General features: G+C 39.6%; 1 protein-coding gene across 3 annotated transcripts in view; it reads left to right on the top strand.

Moving 5' to 3' along the window:
- Positions 1 to 17877, top strand: part of si:dkey-92j12.5 (multiple PDZ domain protein) — a 51386-nt gene extending 33509 nt beyond the window's left edge. Inside the window, exons 22-44 of one of the 3 annotated variants that reach the window (XM_005941858.3) lie at positions 885 to 1067; positions 1526 to 1703; positions 2964 to 3074; positions 3416 to 3481; positions 3965 to 4036; positions 4508 to 4607; positions 5467 to 5675; positions 6104 to 6195; positions 6275 to 6404; positions 7271 to 7363; positions 7896 to 7970; positions 8062 to 8418; positions 8650 to 8733; positions 10979 to 11172; positions 11927 to 12074; positions 12167 to 12238; positions 12398 to 12494; positions 12619 to 12659; positions 12917 to 13039; positions 13781 to 13885; positions 14949 to 15052; positions 15235 to 15358; positions 15996 to 17877. In XM_005941858.3, coding sequence (XP_005941920.1) covers positions 885 to 1067; positions 1526 to 1703; positions 2964 to 3074; positions 3416 to 3481; positions 3965 to 4036; positions 4508 to 4607; positions 5467 to 5675; positions 6104 to 6195; positions 6275 to 6404; positions 7271 to 7363; positions 7896 to 7970; positions 8062 to 8418; positions 8650 to 8733; positions 10979 to 11172; positions 11927 to 12074; positions 12167 to 12238; positions 12398 to 12494; positions 12619 to 12659; positions 12917 to 13039; positions 13781 to 13885; positions 14949 to 15052; positions 15235 to 15358; positions 15996 to 16142 — 2905 coding nt within the window. In that variant the 3' untranslated portion in view covers positions 16143 to 17877. Of the gene's footprint in view, positions 1 to 884; positions 1068 to 1525; positions 1704 to 2963; positions 3075 to 3415; positions 3482 to 3964; positions 4037 to 4507; positions 4608 to 5466; positions 5676 to 6103; positions 6196 to 6274; positions 6405 to 7270; positions 7364 to 7895; positions 7971 to 8061; positions 8419 to 8649; positions 8734 to 10978; positions 11173 to 11926; positions 12075 to 12166; positions 12239 to 12370; positions 12495 to 12618; positions 12660 to 12916; positions 13040 to 13780; positions 13886 to 14948; positions 15053 to 15234; positions 15359 to 15995 lie in introns of all 3 variants that reach the window. The other 2 variants (XM_005941857.3, XM_005941859.3) reach the window with 2 other exon arrangements.
- Positions 17878 to 18463: the final 586 nt, after the last annotated feature.

The following is an 18463-nucleotide window of genomic DNA, read 5'->3' as shown; positions in this document are numbered from 1 at the left end:
TATATATATATATATATATATATATATATACACATACACATACACATACACACACACATATGGCAAACATAGAGGCACTACCTCATGATCTCATCTAAATCAGTTTATTTTCTCAAGGCCATCAAACACAAGTGACAATTGGCCAGATGCCTCAGTGTGTCATTGATTAAAAAAAGCTCACCAGTGTGCGCCCCAGTCCTGCTTGTGTGATGTTATTAGATTATTAATTTGTGATTGTTAGATTGGGAATTATCTTAAGCTTAAAGTTTGTTTTTCTCCCAGCAGACTAAAAGCAAATAACATTTAAATTTATATAACACAACACAAAAATGTTGATTCTCACTTCTGAAAGTTATAACAACTTAACAGTTGGCATTTTTTCTGAATAAATAAACTGAATAATTCATTCATTTTCTGTAAATCCATGTTATATCAATAGATCACTTATCAAAAAGTCACATAATTTGGTTGCCTGTGTTTGTGTGCATACAGTCACAGCAAACATAACAACAACATGTAATAGAAACATTTGCAATTAGAAAATGTTGTATAATGTATGTAAATAAAATATGTCTCTTTTTAAAAGGTATGGAGCTATACACTGGGCACATGGATGTGAAAAAAAGAATTATGGAGTGTATAAATATTCACAGTGTGTAGTTTAAGAGGTATAAATCTGCATGGATAATAGTCCCAAACGTGTCAATTATACCACAGATTGGGATTCTTTCTTTGTTGGGCATTTTGTTCTTCTCCTATTTTATTTTATATTCAGAAAGGTGCCTGTAAATTTAGATACTTTAAGTCATTGTAGCACAAAAAGAATCATTCAAAAACATACATTAAAACCTGTTATATAAAGTAATCTTTTTGTTCATCCCCAGCGGGCAGATAGCAAAATCTCTACCTCTGAAGAGCAAAGATGGAGACATTACAGCAGAGAAAAGGGACAATGTTAATACAGGTGGAATGGCATCAAAGCCAGACGTGGAGATAAAGGTGGATGGTGCAGAAGAAGGAAAGGAGGAGGAGCTTCTTTCTACAGTGTCTTGGGACCAGCCTAAAAGGTTAGTGAATTTGTCATCTAATAATTATCATGAGATATTATTCAGATTATTCAGGCAACTTCAGGTCATGATAACAGCAGTGCTAATGGTGCACAACAGAGTTTACATGCTCATATTTCTTGGGTTTAGAGAAAGCGACTACAGTACAGAATTTCATTTTCAGCTTGCATTTATTGCATTAAAGAATGCGTCCCGCGTTGATACAAAAATTGCACTGCGTAAAAAAGAAGAAGAAAGAAATTCATTAAAAAAAACAACTATTCTGTGTCTCCCTATAAGTTTTATTTGACTAAATCATTGAATCTCCATCTGCAACACTAAGCAGCAGAGACTGAAAAAAGCAAAAATACACATTGGATAAATTATGCATCGCTGTTTTTAAGATATGTAAAGTAATGTTAGAACAGTGTTCTCTGCAGTGTTTGGTAATGTTTCTTGCGTTACACTCTGTGTTTCAGTGTGCGACTAACGCGAGCACCAGGTCAGTCCCTAGGTATCAGCATAATGGGAGGTAGAGGCATGGGCCGAAGACTGAGCAGCGGTGAGATGATGAGGGGAGTCTTCATCAAGAACATCAGCCCAGACAGCCCGGCAGCAAGTAATGGGACCCTACGGGCTGGAGACAGGATACTGGAGGTATGCGAATGCCTGGAACTGACATGTGTGTTGGTGTGTAGCAGAGAAGGAGGCGCAGTTATCAGAAATTGCAGGAAAGAGGTGCGTGTGTGTGTGTGTGTTTGGGTACCCAGTGGTGCTTGTGTGTGGTAGAGAGAGAATGTATTGTGCATACTTCATGAGCATGCATTTATATAATACATACTGTGTATGCGGTACTGGAATTCAATATTGTTTGTGGTCTCTGCTGTATTAAAAGGTGCCAATTTGATTGTAATATGACACACTAATGGCCAATTTGTTGTTTAAATGCCCATAAAATGTTATTTGCAGCAGCCCGTTATTTGTTATTGGTCAAAGATTGAAGGTTCAGCTCCACTGTCATTATATAATACAGGACTGCACAATAAAATGCAGTTATACCCCCCTCCGCCATAACATACTTGGTTATTCATGCATTTATCCAATCAGGTAATCATATAGCAGCAGTACAATGCATAAAATCATGCAAATGGAGGTCAGGAGCTTCAGTTAATGTTCACGTCGCACATCAGATGGGGAAACACAGTCAAATTGACTTTGACTGCGGCTTGATTGATGGTGCCAGATGGGCTGGTTTGAATATTTCTGAAACTGCTGATCTCCTGGGATTTCCGTGCATGACAGTCTCTAGAGTTCATCGCGAATGGTGTGAAATTTTTTTTCTGAAAAAGCATTCAATGAGCACTTCTGTGGACTGAAAGGCTTTGTTGATGTGAGAGGTCAGAAAAGAGCAGTCAGACTGATTGCAGGAAACAGAAAGACAGAAAAACAGTAGCTTAAATAAAAATTCTCTGTCCTTAAAGAAAAACACACATTGTAAGCACAATAGCATCAGAATTCACAACATGTCATGTTGAGGCAGATGGGCTGCAGCAGCAGAAGACTAATGTCAGGTTCCACTCCTGTCAGCCAAGAACAGAAATCTGAAGCTGCAGCGGCGGGCACACACTCACCAAAGTGAAGTGAAGACTGGGAAAACATGCCATTCTGCTGTATTAGGTTTGAGCTGTGTGTACAACACTGCAAGATAAAAGAAATTGTCAACTGTCAGAAATTTTGATATATAATTTTTCACTAGCTGTCTCTTTGAAAAAGACAGCCGACAGCATTGCAAATAAATGGGCATGGCTATTTTAAGGCAACTTGGATTTTAGATGATCAATGTGTTCTTTAAAAACAGATCTACACTGATCTGATCTGAAAATTGTATTCACGTGCATTTTTGTTGATGTTGCTAAGGTATGTGGTGTGGACCTGAGAAGTGCCAGCCATGAGCAAGCAGTGGAGGCCATCCGCAGAGCTGGAGACACTGTGACCTTTCTAGTGCAGTCTGGACAAGACGGATCTCAGGTACAGCACCAAAAATAGCAGATTTTTGGTAGCTTTATGCATCTTGCAGACTCTGTATATTCTGGCATGCATGCATGAATTTGAGTCTCCTGAGGCTTCAGATTCTTTCACATTGAATCTCAACACTCAGTAAAGCGAAGGTGCAATGCATATTCTATTGGAAAGCCCCACCAGAAGTTGCAGCAGCGTTGTGCATGGGCATTGCATTATTATGTCTTGTGGACACAATGCATATTAGGTAAAAATGCATTTGACTGACAGAATAAGTAATTATTCAGCATTACGTGTACAGTTTTATAGAAAATAATACGCCTACTCCGCGTCTTGTGTTTCGCCCACAGTCTCCTGCTCTCATCAACCATGAAAGACTAACTCCAACACTGCTGCCCAACTCACACAGCAGCAGGGTAACACCGCTCTACTTCCTATTTTAAGCTTCACATTAAGGTTTTTCCTGTTTCAATGGAATACGTAAATCTTATTTCAAATTTACACCAGCCGTGATATAATAGTGCTTTCCACTACTTTTCTAGTATAGACAATCGTGTCCATTAGAATATGAAGTACTGCTCATTGGAGCTAAAGAGCAGTAGCTACTTTTCATGTTTTTTAAAGGTTGCGACCACATCTTTAGTTTTCGCTGGGAGAGAACACAAGCTGTGAAGTTCTCACTTTGTGTTCCTACACAGTTACTGATATTTAGCTGTGTGTTGCTGTAGTGTATAGAAAATGTTTCGTGCACACTATATTATATATAGATAGATGAGTCATTAACACCTACACAGCAATCCAAAAAGGAATGGGGAAGCTTCAAAGAGGTTTTTTTTGAGACAGGGATTTCTTTTTTCATAGATATAGAGCTATGTCTGTGTTTCCCCACATGATACTAGGAAGCAGAGAACCTTGGTGGTCTGTTCCTTAGTCCTTCCCCTGCAAACCCCTTCACTCCCACCCCGTTTAAGGTTGGTGCACAGTGTGTGTGTGTGTGTGTGTGTGTGTGTGTTACCACAAGTGTGCCACATTGTAAAAGCACTCTTGCATTTACATCAAACCAACTTCCAGAAACTTAATTAACATGCATTTTTGTACATAGAACCCTTGTAGTCCCTCGCAGCTACCTTGTTTGTTTAAACCCTTTGTTTTTTGCCTTTGATGGAGATGCATGCCTCTAAATAGAGTCAGCGCATTCTTTTGAAGTTATTTTTCCATCCACTTGTAAGTTAGTTGCAAAATAATGCATGATTCTGGTCATCTTTCATGTTATTTTTAGCTGACATTAAAACAGCGTTCATTAATTCATCCTCTTCATCAGTTATTTCCCAGTGCTTTATCAAGCGCACTGAACAAGCCTCAGGGGTAGTCCAACTTATGCCTGAAGGACCCCTGAGGCATCTCAAACTCTCCTTGTTCAATAATGCAAAATTTGTCCCAAGGTACCTTCACCAGCATCCGATAGAATGGATCAGAGAAGCCCTACGAATTTCACAACACCAGTCACAGGAGCAGCTGAAGATGCTGACGACTCTGGCAGAAGTAAGACTCCTCAAAAGCCTATGTGCCATCCCCATCCATTATAGATTTTAATACTGATAAACATTTTCTGACACTCACAGTTGAATTGTCAAATTCTGGGACATACTTTAGGCCATATGACACTTAAACCACCTGCATTTCAAGCCAGTTTGCATAAATGATGTACCAAGAACAAATTAAAGCCTAAAAAAAAACGTTTTAGAAATATTATTCAAGTATAGCATCATTTGAAAGAGTAACATTCCTCTGTATGAATACATTTTAGTTTCTAAGTAATTTTTTTTTCTGTCTCTTTTTTGGCAGGAAAAAAAACTATATTCAAATTGCATCTACTGTTTTATTTCTTACGAGCGTAACTATGAGACATGTTACCTCGCCTGGATTAGGGTTATCAGGATCCCACTCTGGAGCTGGCTCTAGTGTGTTTGAGCTTCAGGGTGCTTTATACTGTTGATTAGTAAAGTAGTGTAAAACTATTAGAAGGAAACTGTGTGTGTCTTGCACATGCACACAAGCAAAGAAAATATGAATCCATTCATTAAAGCGTTGCCCCATGATGCTACAAGTGGTTTGAAACACTTTGTATGCATATATAAATCCCAGTCGTGGCTCTATATTCATTTTTCCTTGCACAGTTGTGCACGCAAGGTGCATACTATCATGCTGTATATAGTCAGAAACACCCTCAATAAGTCCCTTCCAGGCATAATGCAGCAGCCCACACACATTCCCCTCCAGGGTGTAATGCTTTTCCCCATGTCTCCATGTGTCACTCATTACATGTACTTTGCCACACTTTTTTTGGCTTAACAATCATATCATTCTCCTAACAATTTTCTGTCTGCTAACTGTGTCCTAGAAAAGATGCTTCAGCGTTATGGCAGTCTGTCTGGAAAGCTCCAAATGATTGAGCTAGAGAAGGACCCTGCAGCTCACGGCCTGGGAATCAGCCTCACGGGCAACAAGGATGACTCTAGGGCCCGTATGGGTGTCTATGTGGCAGCTATAGACCCTCTAGGCCCCGCTGGTTTAGATGGGAGGATACAGATCGGGGATGAGCTTCTAGAGGTAAGGAAGACAGGCTATGGGAACAATATGGAAGAATGAGTGAGTAGGGATTAACAGATTAATGGTGTGAGATTGAAGACTCCAAGAATGGGTTGAGCCATTGGAGAGAGACAAAATAGTGAAGTCAAAAATTAAAGCAGGAGAAGAATAGAAGGGAGTTGGAGACATGGATGAGAGCGTTGAGTACCTGCACAGTAGATTTATCATGCAAATTACCATTTGAATGATAGTTGGTGCTGGGCCGGATTTTTGTAATGAACAACCGTGTAATAGAGATGAGGAGGAGAGTAGTGGGAGAGGAGCAGCTGATGAGTCGGCGGGGGAGGAGAGGTTAGAAGGAGATGACAGAAAGGAAGATTAACGTAGAGGTGAATAGAGGGGGAAAGGCGTTGTTGGATAGGAACTACATGACGCTGTGTTTCTTCTAGATTAACGGTCAGATTTTGTACGGCCGGAGTCACCAGAATGCCTCCGCCATCATCAGTAATGCTCCATGTAAAGTCAAGATCATTCTCATCAGGTAACATGATTGCTTTTTGGTTTTACACACTAAAGGTTTTTGTAACCTGCTTCTGGAATCATTGGTGTTGTTTTACCAGAAATAAAGCAGCTCTAGATGAAACGGTCCAGGGACTCAGGAAAGACTGTGAGGACACGATCGACTCCCAGACTGACACTGGAGGCTGTGGACAAATCTCCAGTGACATTGAACACATTATTCTACCTCAGGTACAATACATCCAGTAGGTCTTTGGCTAACCACTGTCAGTTGTCTGTACTGCAGTTGCACATTTTTGTGTGTCAAAGGCAGCCTGATAGCAGGTACTTTTGTATCAAAATCTTGATAGATAGACGAGTATCTGTGTAATTGTACAAAATGAACAACATGTAACTTTAATCACAAAAAGACATTTTGCAGACGTGCTGTTATTGGTTTCACTAGTATCATATTTCCATCTCCATACCAATATTCGCCTCCATCCATCTCTCATACCCAATAGTACTGCCATCCTCTAACTCCCTTCTGAAGTTCATTCATAAACTTCAACTGGTTCAGAATTCTGCCGCTTGGAGCATCACCAGACCTCCCTGCATTAGTCATGTCACGCCTGTCCTTCAGCAGCTTCACCGGCTCCCGGTTAAATGTCGTATTGATTTCAAGATTCCGCTCCTCACCTTTAAGGCAATCCATAACCTCCCTCCGCAGTACCTCTCTGAACTCCTCACTGTCCCTTCTGCCCTTTTGACTACACTGGGATCTACAACCTTCAGTTTCTTTGCTCCTCGCCTCTGGAATCCCGTCCCACCAGACATCTGTAACACTGACTCTCTTAACACTTTCAAATCCCATCTTAAATGTGCCGGTTTAGCAAATTTGGATGAGCAGGCTGCATGGCTGAGAGCGGCTGGCCCGGGTTCTAGTCTGACCTGTCTGACCCCTTTCCTCTGGTTTCCTGTCACTCTTCACTGTCTGTCTAATAAAGCCAAAAAATCCCATCTTAAAGCACACCTCTTAAAACTGGCAGTGTCATTTTTTACATATGAGTATTATTGTGTTTAGGTTTGTTTTCTTACATAGTTGCTTCTCATTCCAGGATTATGCAGGTCTTGGCCTTTGCTTGGAAGAGGACAATTCTAAGGGAGGACTGGTGGTCACGTCCCTGATCCAGCACGGCACTGCCAGCAAGGTATGACATCGTCAACAGGATCATATGCCCGTATATCATCTATACTATTTATAAGTATCTATACTATGTAAGCCTTTTAAGTAATTTAATCATTTTCAGTTTTCTTTTTGGTTCTCTCTGAGCAAATTTACTCTGTAATTTTTAAATGAATAAAAATGCTGTTATTAATAAATATGTATTATTCCTTTTTTACCCACAAAAGTAGAATCGATTGCAGTTTTGGCCTTCACCAGGGCAGAACTCGTCTCATAACATATTTGAATTATAAAGGGTTTGTACAAGTCTGATGTGATGGTTCTGCCATCTTGGCATTATGAATATTATGTGAAACAGATGATGGTTGCCATTTTTTCAAGTGATGTCATCATGTACTAATACGTTTTCATGTCCGGCCTAAGGGAACAGTTATTCATATATTTGTCCAGAGGGTGTGCTTGATTTTTAATCACACTCGCCCACCATCTTTCTTCTACACACTCACTTTCATACATTTTGCTTATCTTACATATTTTATTCATGTCTCTTTATGCAGGATGGCAGGATAAAGGTTGGAGACAGAATCGTAGCAGTGGGTGATGAACCCGTGGCTGGACTGTCAGTAAAAAAGGTGCAAGCACACATGCGGGCTGTGAAATATATGCTCTTCAAGGTCAAGTTGATTTAATGATTTATGACTCAGCTGTCTTTTTCGTATTCAGGTGTCCAGTTTGATTCTCAAACACCGGGTCACTGTCAAGCTCTCCATCAACCGTTCCAAGAGTCTCTCCTCCTCCTCCTCCTCCTCTTCTTCTCTCCCTCTCCCTACATCACTCTCCAGTCCCCGCTCACTCACTCCAGTGTCCTCTCTAAGCCTTCCTGTCGCCTCCTCCTCCTCTTCGTCTCTAAAACCCATGCAGACCTCTCCAGTGGAACGGTCTGATTGGCCAGGATTAGCTCCCACAACTTCCGACCCTGTCAGCTGTCCAATTGTTTCAGGAAAGGAAACTACCATAGAGATTTATAAAGGAAACCTAGGCCTGGGTCTCAGCATTGTAGGTGGATGTGACACTCTGCTGGTGAGAACAGCTGAATGATTTTTAACATAAAGATTTCGTTATTCATTATTTGTCCTTGTGACATGAAGGTGACTTTATATAATTTTTGTTTATGTTTGCAAATAAAAAATCCACAGATGGAAGCAAAGTTTGTACTGCACAAAAGTTGTGCATTTGTTTGTTTGTTTGTTGTTTCAATATTCAGTTGTGGAGTTGTGTAATGATGGAAGTGGTTTCTGGTTTTTACACCAGGGGGCAGTAATAATCCATGAAGTGAACGATGGAGGAGCAGCACAGAGAGATGGTAGACTGCAGGCTGGAGATCAGATATTAGAGGTATAGCAGTGATACATGTGCACACAAACACCAGAACAAACAGCAGTGCATGCGAATAAGTTATTTCTAACCGCACAGCATTTATTTTTATTTCTGTTTGTTTTTGCAATATTTTTCAGTATGAAGAACGCAGCCGTGATGTATCTGTGTTCTTTTTTATTCATGCACTATTTTTTTTCCAATTCAGAAACTAATTTTTTGGGAATTCAAACTCAGATTGCTTTGCCAGATATAACAGAATCAAGCTTCAGTTTATAGTGAAAACCAGAAAGTCACAGAAATGAAACAAACAAACAAAGAAAGCCTGAAAAAAAGAAATCTGCCTTAAAAATTGTTTACTCACATGATTTAAAAGCGAGGGTTTTAAGGTATACTGCTGGTTACAAGCTCAAAAACCTGTTTTTATAGAAAATGTGGTTCCCAGGAGTTAAAAATAAAGACCTATCCTCAGGGTTTTATTTAAGGTCCACTACTTTTTGCTCCTTATCTAAATGAAACTGGGCTGTGATGCTTTTACACTAATAATACCATCTTGGATGCTACTGATCCCCCTAAAACCTTCTCCAGGGGACTGCTTTCAGTCACTTCAGAATATCAGTCTTTAATTTGAAGTTTGTACTAAACTCCAAAATGAAAAAAAATATATATATATACAAATGTTAGAGAACAGATTGTCCTACAAAACACATGAACATCTTGCTCAAAAACTGGATTCTGGATAAATTAGATTCTTATACCACTACACTACCTACTATTTAAAAACAAACAAACCAAAAAACAGACAAATGATGATATTCAGTGTGCAGCATATTGTGCACGAATAAATATAAAGATAACATCTATGAAAAGATATTTAACATCTTTGCTGTTGTTTAGAGGTCATTTTCCTGATAACAGCTCATTGGAGAGATCATCACACAAACACTGAATTGGAAAACTGGCTTCCAGCCCTGTACGCATCACTACTAAACAAACTGCAGTACGACTCGAGAAACACTTACAGAGATACTTGTTGAACTGAGAGACTGTAAAGCTCTGGTAGCTTCTGTCATCTCTCCTAGTTAAATAGAGCAAATAAAATAAATAAATACAAAATTCTAATAATAATCGTCTATTTATCTTACCACTTATCCAAATTAGAATTTGCAGAGAGGCTTGAGCCGGTCTCAGCTGTCATAGAATTAAAGCGTTAGTACACAGAGGATAAGCAGGATTTCTCCAGGCAACTACAGAGATACGAAGTGCATATTAAAAGTATACGTTTTTACCTGGGCACATCACCATGGCTGCAGGCCTAACCTGCTACGGTTTAGGTTATGTTCACGATAAAGTCCCCACCAAGAAAATAGTGTCAGCATTCCTGGAATTTCCATGTAGACTAACAAGCATTGCAGTCTTTATTTCTATGCAGCTTTATTCCTCCTTCCAATTTTACACCAATTTTATTGTTATATAAAGATTAATATATGATACTAAAGCAGAGCACCTACAGCATTTGTATTTTTATAATTATACGCTATAATAATATCTGTAATCCATCAGATTTGCGTGTGATTTAATGATAGAGCTCTCATACTGATACGTCTGTTCACTTACATAATTGGCATTTTTCCTGCATTCTTTTCAGTTTCAAATAGTCTAGACATTAAAGCACACACATTCACGAAGTGCTTTTAATGGTGCACTTCTATTCAGTGCTTTTTCTCACACACACTAACGCTGTATTGAGTGCAGCAGCTCTGTTGCTTTCAGTCTGTATTGTGTGTTTTATCTTACTATGTAAAATCAGTTGCTTTTCTACTTTTCTACTAGCAGACTCTTCAATATTTTATATTGGTCATATATTACTGCCAGTATAACACACCCTTACTTACATTGGTAGACCACGGGTTAGCTTGTCGAGTTCATAACCACCATCATGTGACTGCTTAGCCTAATGGCAGTTTTAGGGTAAGCTGCGTAAGGAAAAGGAAGCTGCTAGAAATAGAAAAACAACCACACACTCTCATCTCCACACTTACAGATAATTACGCAATCACCAGTTCATTTAACAATCATTTCTGAACTGTGAGAGAGAAACTGACATAGGTACAAATGCCACACCTCAGACCCTCTACCGTCAGTGTTAACTACTGCACAGCCTGATTTGTATCCACTGAAAGACTTGTTCCTGTACTTCCTGAACAAACAGAATGTATTTTCATGCATCTGTTCCCCTGTTTCTCTCACTGTCACTGTCTTCTAGGTAAATGGCATAGATATGCGGCAGGCCAGTCATGACGAAGCTATTGCCGTGCTACGGCTCACCACCCAGCGTGTCCAGCTGTGCGTCTTCAGGCACCAGGAATCCTACAGGGAGGAGGACCTGTGGGATGTGTTCAGCCTGGAGCTGAGGCCTCGTCCTGGAGAAGGACTGGGCTTCACTACTGTGGGGAAGAGGTACAGTCAGGATGCTTTTATCAAGTTAGAAACCTCCAACTTGGTATGTTCACAGCAGGTTTGAGCCTGTGTTATCTAACACTGTGCTTTCAAGTACAACAAAGACAAAATCAAATTTTGTTCAGAACCATCGTGTTCGCAACCTAGGTGATGTCACCTGCTGAAAGAGCCTGAAGTCTAAAAGGCTGATGAAGTTGTTAATATATCGGCTTCAAATATAACATATGGCAAATGGGAGTACTCCTCCTCGCAACTTCTGAAGATGAGAAAAAGGTTAAAAATAAATAAATGTGACTTTATTAGTGAGTGATTAGTCTTGTTGTCTATTTTTAACACAATTTTTTTCTTAATCAACTTTTGTTTGTAAGCTGTAGTTAGGCTGGTTAGTTAGTTTAAATTGCAGAATACCTGTTCCTTTTAAATATAATTCCGAAAATTATATTCTAAAAAAACAAAAAACCCTTTATAGACCCTAGTAGATTGACTGTTTTCATGGCAAACTCCTTTGACGTGTTCTGTAACTACTTCACAGATCTCTCCAGCATTCGATAATTACCATAAAGGTTAGATAGGGTCTCACTGCAAAGAAGTCGCAAGACGCATCATTTTCCAAAGAGCTCGGGTGCCAATTTTCTCGCAGCTTTATGTTTTTGCACAATCAGGTGTGACATTATGCAAAACAGCCGGTGCACAGGTCACATTATTTATAAGCCTGGGGCAGGCACAGCTTTTGACCTCTGTTTTCTTCCAACAGTAATGACACTGGCATCTTTGTGTCAGATATCATCAGAGGAGGTGTAGCAGATTCGGATGGCAGGTTGTTGCTAGGCGACCAGATTCTGTCAATCAATGGGGAAGACGTGCGTGCAGCATCACAGGAGCGTGCACACACGCTTCTGCAGGTCTGCCGTATTCACAGTTTATAAACAAATGCACATAGGTAGGCATTTTCATGGCCAGCGTCATTATGTGAGATGTGTCACTTTGCTCTCAGAGTTGCAGTGGAGGAGTCCACCTGGAGGTGGCTCGTTTTAAAGCCGGGGTGCAGTACACACTGCGGAGTCAGGTAAACTGTTTATCTTGCCTACGTATTTCTTTAGTGATATGATTCCTAGTGAAATTATAGTTCAGACTGTAGTTTGTAGGTCAACTATTGCGTTTATACACCTATTTTAACGATATTACTCTGTGAACGTAGGAGTACCTTAAGTTGTGTTTTATCCAGAGCGAAGACTCTGACTGCTCCACGCTTACACCCTCAAGTGTATGCGATGGTTCTTTTGGCCACCAGAGGGAGACAGATAACAAAATAGAGAGCTACAGTGAGTGTCAACTAAGTTCTCGAGTATCGTCTGAGTTACAATGTTGAGTCCAACAATTTGCTTTGAATGGAAAATATACTCTTGCATCTTTTTATCCATAGTTATGTGTCATTCTCTTCTGCAGCATTCAAAGACTCTGACATCAGAAAAGTGATAATAAAAAAGGTAAAACACTCTTATAGTACGGTAATAAAAGCAATGTCTTTTTTGACCCCATACTGTACTGGAGAAACTGAGTAGTGATAATTTAACTTATTTTTAGAAGTTACAAATTAGTATAAATTAGTTATATACTGAAAACAACCTGCTTCCTGACTGGATATCATGCTCCTGTAACGTTGGATGTTTATTTTATGCTCGAATCTGCCATTTGGAAAGGTTGCAAATGTGTGTGTTTGTGTGTCTGTGCGCAATCACTCCAGGGTCCATACGACTCCTTGGGCATCAGCGTAGCTGGAGGAGTGGGCAGTCCCCATGGCAACCTTCCTCTTTTTATTGCTACCATGGATACCAATGGACTTGCTGCCAAAACACAGAAATTACAGGTGGGGAGTGACCATGTATATACACCAGTGCGTGCATGCATGTGTGTCTCATGTATGCCTCACATTGTGACTAGTCGAGTGTGGACTGGGCCTTAAATAAGGAAAATTGCACTTTCTTACTCTTACTGTGTCCCTTAGAGGCTGAAACATCTGCAAAAAGCTGTAAACTTAGACTCTCTGGTATGCATTGATAAATTTAAGGGAATCATAAAAAATAAGGTGAAGGAGGCACAAGATGCCTTTTTCTTTAGAGGTGACTGTTGTTTTACTGTGTATTCTTCTGTAATCGCAGAGTGCAGGAGTAATTTAGAATCTGAAGAGGCCGTTTTTCCTGGTTAACTAAAGGTTACCAAAATGAACTTTTCCAACACTGAGACAAATATATGGACTGCCTTGACTGTGTTACATATTTATTGGAATAGAAGTCGATATTTTTACATCATTTTCTTCCTGAAATACATCTCATAAAACAAATATAAAGGTTGGAATAGATCGGGATGCAAGGGGCAGAGGACATAAATGTTTCTCCATGATCAAATTACAGACACATGTAACATAAAATGCATTTTAGACATAAATATTGAAAATGGAGTGACATACCAAAAGTAAACCTTTATGAAATCCTGAAGAAAAAAGATAGGGACAGAAAAGAAAAGGAGACTTTGTAGGCAAAAAGGAAAAGGGGGGATAGTGTTAAGTCTAGGACAAATGTGTGTTTGTGTTTGTGTGTGCATCATCTAGACGGGAGACAGGATCCTCAGTATCAATGATGTTTCCACTGAGGGAATGACTCATGTCCATGCTGAAGCCCTGCTCAAGAACACCACTGGAACCATCATTTTGCAGGTACTGTCACAGTGAGACATCCAGTAACTGATATGTAATGCCTGTAAAGGCAGTAAGTTTCTGTGCGATAACGTCAGCAGGTTTTAGTTCTGTTTTGTCAGAGAAACACAGAAATGGTTCACAGCCAGCTCCCCGTAGGGCTTTTTATCTTCTTCCATATTTCCCCAAGACATAATTTTACATACAGACAACTAAAAAAAAAGAAGTCTTTAACAAAAAGGAGGCCCTTCATTATCAGCATTTTGCACAGTCAGTGTATGTTAATTTCAAGACAACAGTGTTTATGACATTGATTTCACACCTCTAAAAAGACTTCTGCTGTAAGGGAAAAAACTATATTTGGATCTATGGAAGCGCATGTCGCAAGTATTTTGTGTTTAAAATAAACATCAAAAGGTTTTAGACTTGTATCACTCCTACTCTGGTAATATTTGGATGGGCATAAGACCGCTGTTGCATTAATAAGATATTTGATCATTGTCCAACTATAGAAATATTAACTTTTTGCAGAAATCCTGATTAATCTGTTGTTAGCACAACTTCTTCTGGATAAATTTGCAATGCATCAGTTTTGCAGATTTGTTTGAGAAGCTTGTATTTTTTGTAGACATGTACTATACACTAGCTCAAATGTTACATGTGTTCTGTTATAATGACTTCTCCTGTGTTGGTTTCATTGTTCTTTCATTGTCTTTTATTGAAGTGAAACTGGCACCTCATGTAGAGTGGTCTGCCAGATTGCCTACTCAGCACAAATAGGCATTTTCAAAGTGATGCTCTGCATACTCCTAAAAGAAAGCTGTGAAGAAAAGCACTCCTGTCTTGCTGATGTCAGTCAGGAGAAACTCACTGTTCTCCAGAGTAATCGCATAAAATAATGAGATATATTTTTAATTACATGTTACTGTCACTATTTGTAGATGTTATGCTATTCCTTGGATTCAGGCTGTCCTGTCCTGCCTGGATTCAGGCTGTCCTGGTCTCTTCGTGTAGTCCTAAATGGCTAAAACCTTTACACTTTGCACTCATAACATGCTGTTTGTGTGAATCTATGTTTGTCTAGGTGGCAGCAGCTTCTCAGGGATGCAGCACACAGAGTAACAGCGATGTGCGGGCATGGTCATTAGGCCAGCCGAGCAGCCTGCCCTGCTTTCACAACAGCCTCTGGTGAGAAGTGGTTCGGCTAACAGTGTCATTTCAATGTTCTTCTCTCCACTTTAATTAATGAATAAAGACAAAAGCAGACCTCAAACTTTACTAAACAGTTGGTGCAACACTTGTTTTTAAATGCATGCACATCGGCGCCCTCAGAAGCCAACATCCATTGTTTCGCATCGTATTCTTTACAGCGCTCGCATGTATAAGACCATCACTCTGGAGAGAGGCTCCTCAGGTCTCGGCTTCAGCATTGTAGGAGGTTTTGGAAGCCCTCACGGAGACCTGCCTATCTACATCAAAACTGTCTTTGACAAGGTGAGAAAGCATCTGCCAGGTCTCCTTTTGTTGTGAAAACCAAAGAGTTTTAATGTTGGGAAAGACAGTTTAGCAGCAGTCTGTATGTCACTCACTGAGTCACTCCCTCACATCTTCTCATAGCGTTTTCTCTGTTCAAAACAAAACTTTCTCCAATCATCAGCAATTCGGGTAAAAAAGCAGGCAGCAGGCAGTTTCACCGTGTGTGGTTTTACTTTATATGCGTTGTTGTTTTGTGACTACCTATGTAAGCCACATAAGAGACAGAGATTCTTGTGTGGTTTTAAGTTATAGTGCCTTTTTTGTAATTCAACACCAAAAATAGCAATTTGTCCCTAACGGCAATGCTCAATGTAAGAAACAAAGCAAAAAGGCCACAGTTATAACTTGTTAAATAGCTTTTGTTTTGTAACAGGTGGTAAACTCTTAGTGCCATGCTCTAGTAAACTGCATTATGTCAGTTTTTGCATGATTGCTTTCCTTTGTTTTGTTTCTTGATTCTATTTCTGAGCATCTGTTGCGACCAATTCCTTTGTGATCATTACAAACATTCATTTAACCTCACATTCATTCTTTTCTCCTAACATATGTGTTGCCATATTAGCGTTTAAAAGCTCTTGTTGACTTTGTACTTCAGGGTGCAGCCATTGAGGATGGCAGGCTGAAACGTGGCGATCAGATAATTGCTGTTAATGGACACTGCCTGGAAGGTGTGACCCACGCTGAAGCTGTGGACATTCTGAAAAAGACCAAAGGAACTGTCGTCCTCACCGTGCTCTCATGAGACAACTGCCCACTGTACCTCAATTTAATGACATCTTCCTAAAACAGCTCTGGAGGGCTGTGGTTGTTTCCTATAAAGCTGTAGAGTGATTCTCCTCTTGTAGAGGGCACTCTACATGTCAAAACAATACATATAATTATAAGAAGAGTATTTATTTTAAGTCTAAATTAAATTGCATTTAATTTGTGAACTCTACCTCCAAGTGCAAACACAGCTTTGTTGTATTTACACTCAGTATTTAAAAATATAGCAGAGCATGTCCAGTTAAGGAGCCGGGTATTGGGCCGTCAAGGCCTCCATCTTGAGCTTTGGGGATTGGATGCCTGAGTCCAGTCTGAGTCCCTTCAGAATGACCACTAAGCTCAGTCATTCTGGAGGGACTCAGAGTAGAGATGCTACTCCTCCAGCCCAGAAGGCCTAGAATGCCCTCTAGGTGGGGCTTTTTGTGGCATGTCTAACTGGCAGGAGACCCCCAGGGTGGACGCAGGACACACTAGAGAGATTTTATGCCTCAGGTGGCTTAGGAAAGCCCCAGCAAGAGCTGGAGAAGGAAATAGCTGAGGAGCACCTGAGACCCTGACCCAGATGAGTGGAAGAAAATGGTTGGATGGATAGTTTAGCATTGTTGTGCATTATTTTTCATGTAAACACACTCATCAATACGTTACGTGTTCATACTGATATATATAATTGAAGCCTCAATTGACAGCAGCCTAGTGCTGGATTTTGATTATTACTTTAACAAACAAACAAACAACTCCCAAGACTCAAAATATGCCAACTGCTTCTGCCAATCTTTTGTATGGCAATAGGATGTCTGCTTTGAAAGTCTGTTGTACTTTTCTTTTCATTGTTGTGTTTGAATAATTAAAAATGTGTCATGATTTCATGAATATTGAATGTCTTAAGTGGCATGTTGATAATTAGCAATGATAACCACCTTATGTTAAACGGGACAGAGAATAGGAAGAAATGCATTTTGCTGCATCTGTTAGAAGCAGCTGCTGAGTATCGACTGTTATTTACCAGTGTAGTATTAATCAGTGTTTTCATAGTCTTCAACTTTAGCAGCTGTTTTTTTTAGGACTTGATTTTTGATGTTAATAGTTCAGTGTGAAATTAGACACCGTCTCCGTTTTATATAAATTTATTTACCTGACTTCACACGGCTGTGATACTTGTGTTTTTGTCGCTGTAATTAATTTCATTAATATAAGAAGTCACTTCACACTTACACACATGGATGCACACACTCGTTTTCATATCTTAGTGAGGACATCTAATTGACATAATGTTTTCCCCAGCTGCTTACCCTAACCCTAACCATCATTTGTATTTGTCCTCACAAAGATATATAAACATGGTGCACACGCACTGGTATTGTGTAACCAAATGTTCTGTAAGTGATCTTATTAAATGTTATTTGTTAAAATTTTGTATCCAAAACCTTTTGAAGTTCAGGACCTTGTGTTTCTGTTTTTCTTACCTTCTGATTTATCTCCGGATGCAATGTGTCAGTGAAAGAGACGTTTTATGTTATGAGGGTTTTTTTTCATCTTTTTTATTAATGAATATCAACAAGTTATATTTTGTGATTTCTCTCACCGAGTAGGATAAACCTTTTTTTCTTTTTTTTCAGTTTTCAAATTTCACACATGCACACCACACACCAGTATCTGAGAAAAGCTCTGAACTGTTTAACAAGGACAACTGAGCTGAAAGTCACATTTTTAATGGATAGAAGAAGCAAGAGTCTTCTTTTCTTTTTTCTTTATTTTATGTTATTTTTTTGCATATTTTTTGCATGTTTCCAAACCAGTGAACTGAATTTCGCCTTGGAGGTGTTTTCCTGTAGCGGTTATGCTCTATGTCTTTATCCCTCTCTCGCACTTTTTCTCCACCTTTGTCTGCCATGAGTACGTATGCGGCATCACTCACGTTTAGTCAAGGTGACAGGATGAAGTGCGTGTCGTGCTTGGAATGACAGGCAGCTCTGAATTACGGAGGAGTCGTGAGGAGAGGAGAGAAGAAGCGGGATGAGCTAGATTAGAGAAAAGGCAACATTTTATAGAAGGCGGAGAAGATCAGTCTAAAGTTTGGAGAAAGACGTTTTAAACCTGAGGTCCGACAATCACAGAGGAAGAGGAAACCTGTGACTTTTTTTAAAGGAAAATCCTCAGTACTTTCACTTTAATTACCAGAGTTACTGGTGACAACTTGATAAACAATACATTTGCACACAAATGTCTCATTTAGGAAATAGGAGGCATCTAGGGAGATCCTGTCTGGAGCCTCAGCATTAATCAAAGCCATCTGTTCAC

This window comes from Haplochromis burtoni, unplaced genomic scaffold (genome assembly GCF_018398535.1).
Source record: "Haplochromis burtoni strain Fernald_Lab_line unplaced genomic scaffold, NCSU_Asbu1 Contig_323, whole genome shotgun sequence".
NCBI classification, from domain to species: Eukaryota; Metazoa; Chordata; class Actinopteri; order Cichliformes; family Cichlidae; genus Haplochromis; species Haplochromis burtoni.
The sequence above is the reverse complement of the archived record's forward strand: the minus strand, read 5'-3'. Positions and strand labels throughout refer to the sequence as shown.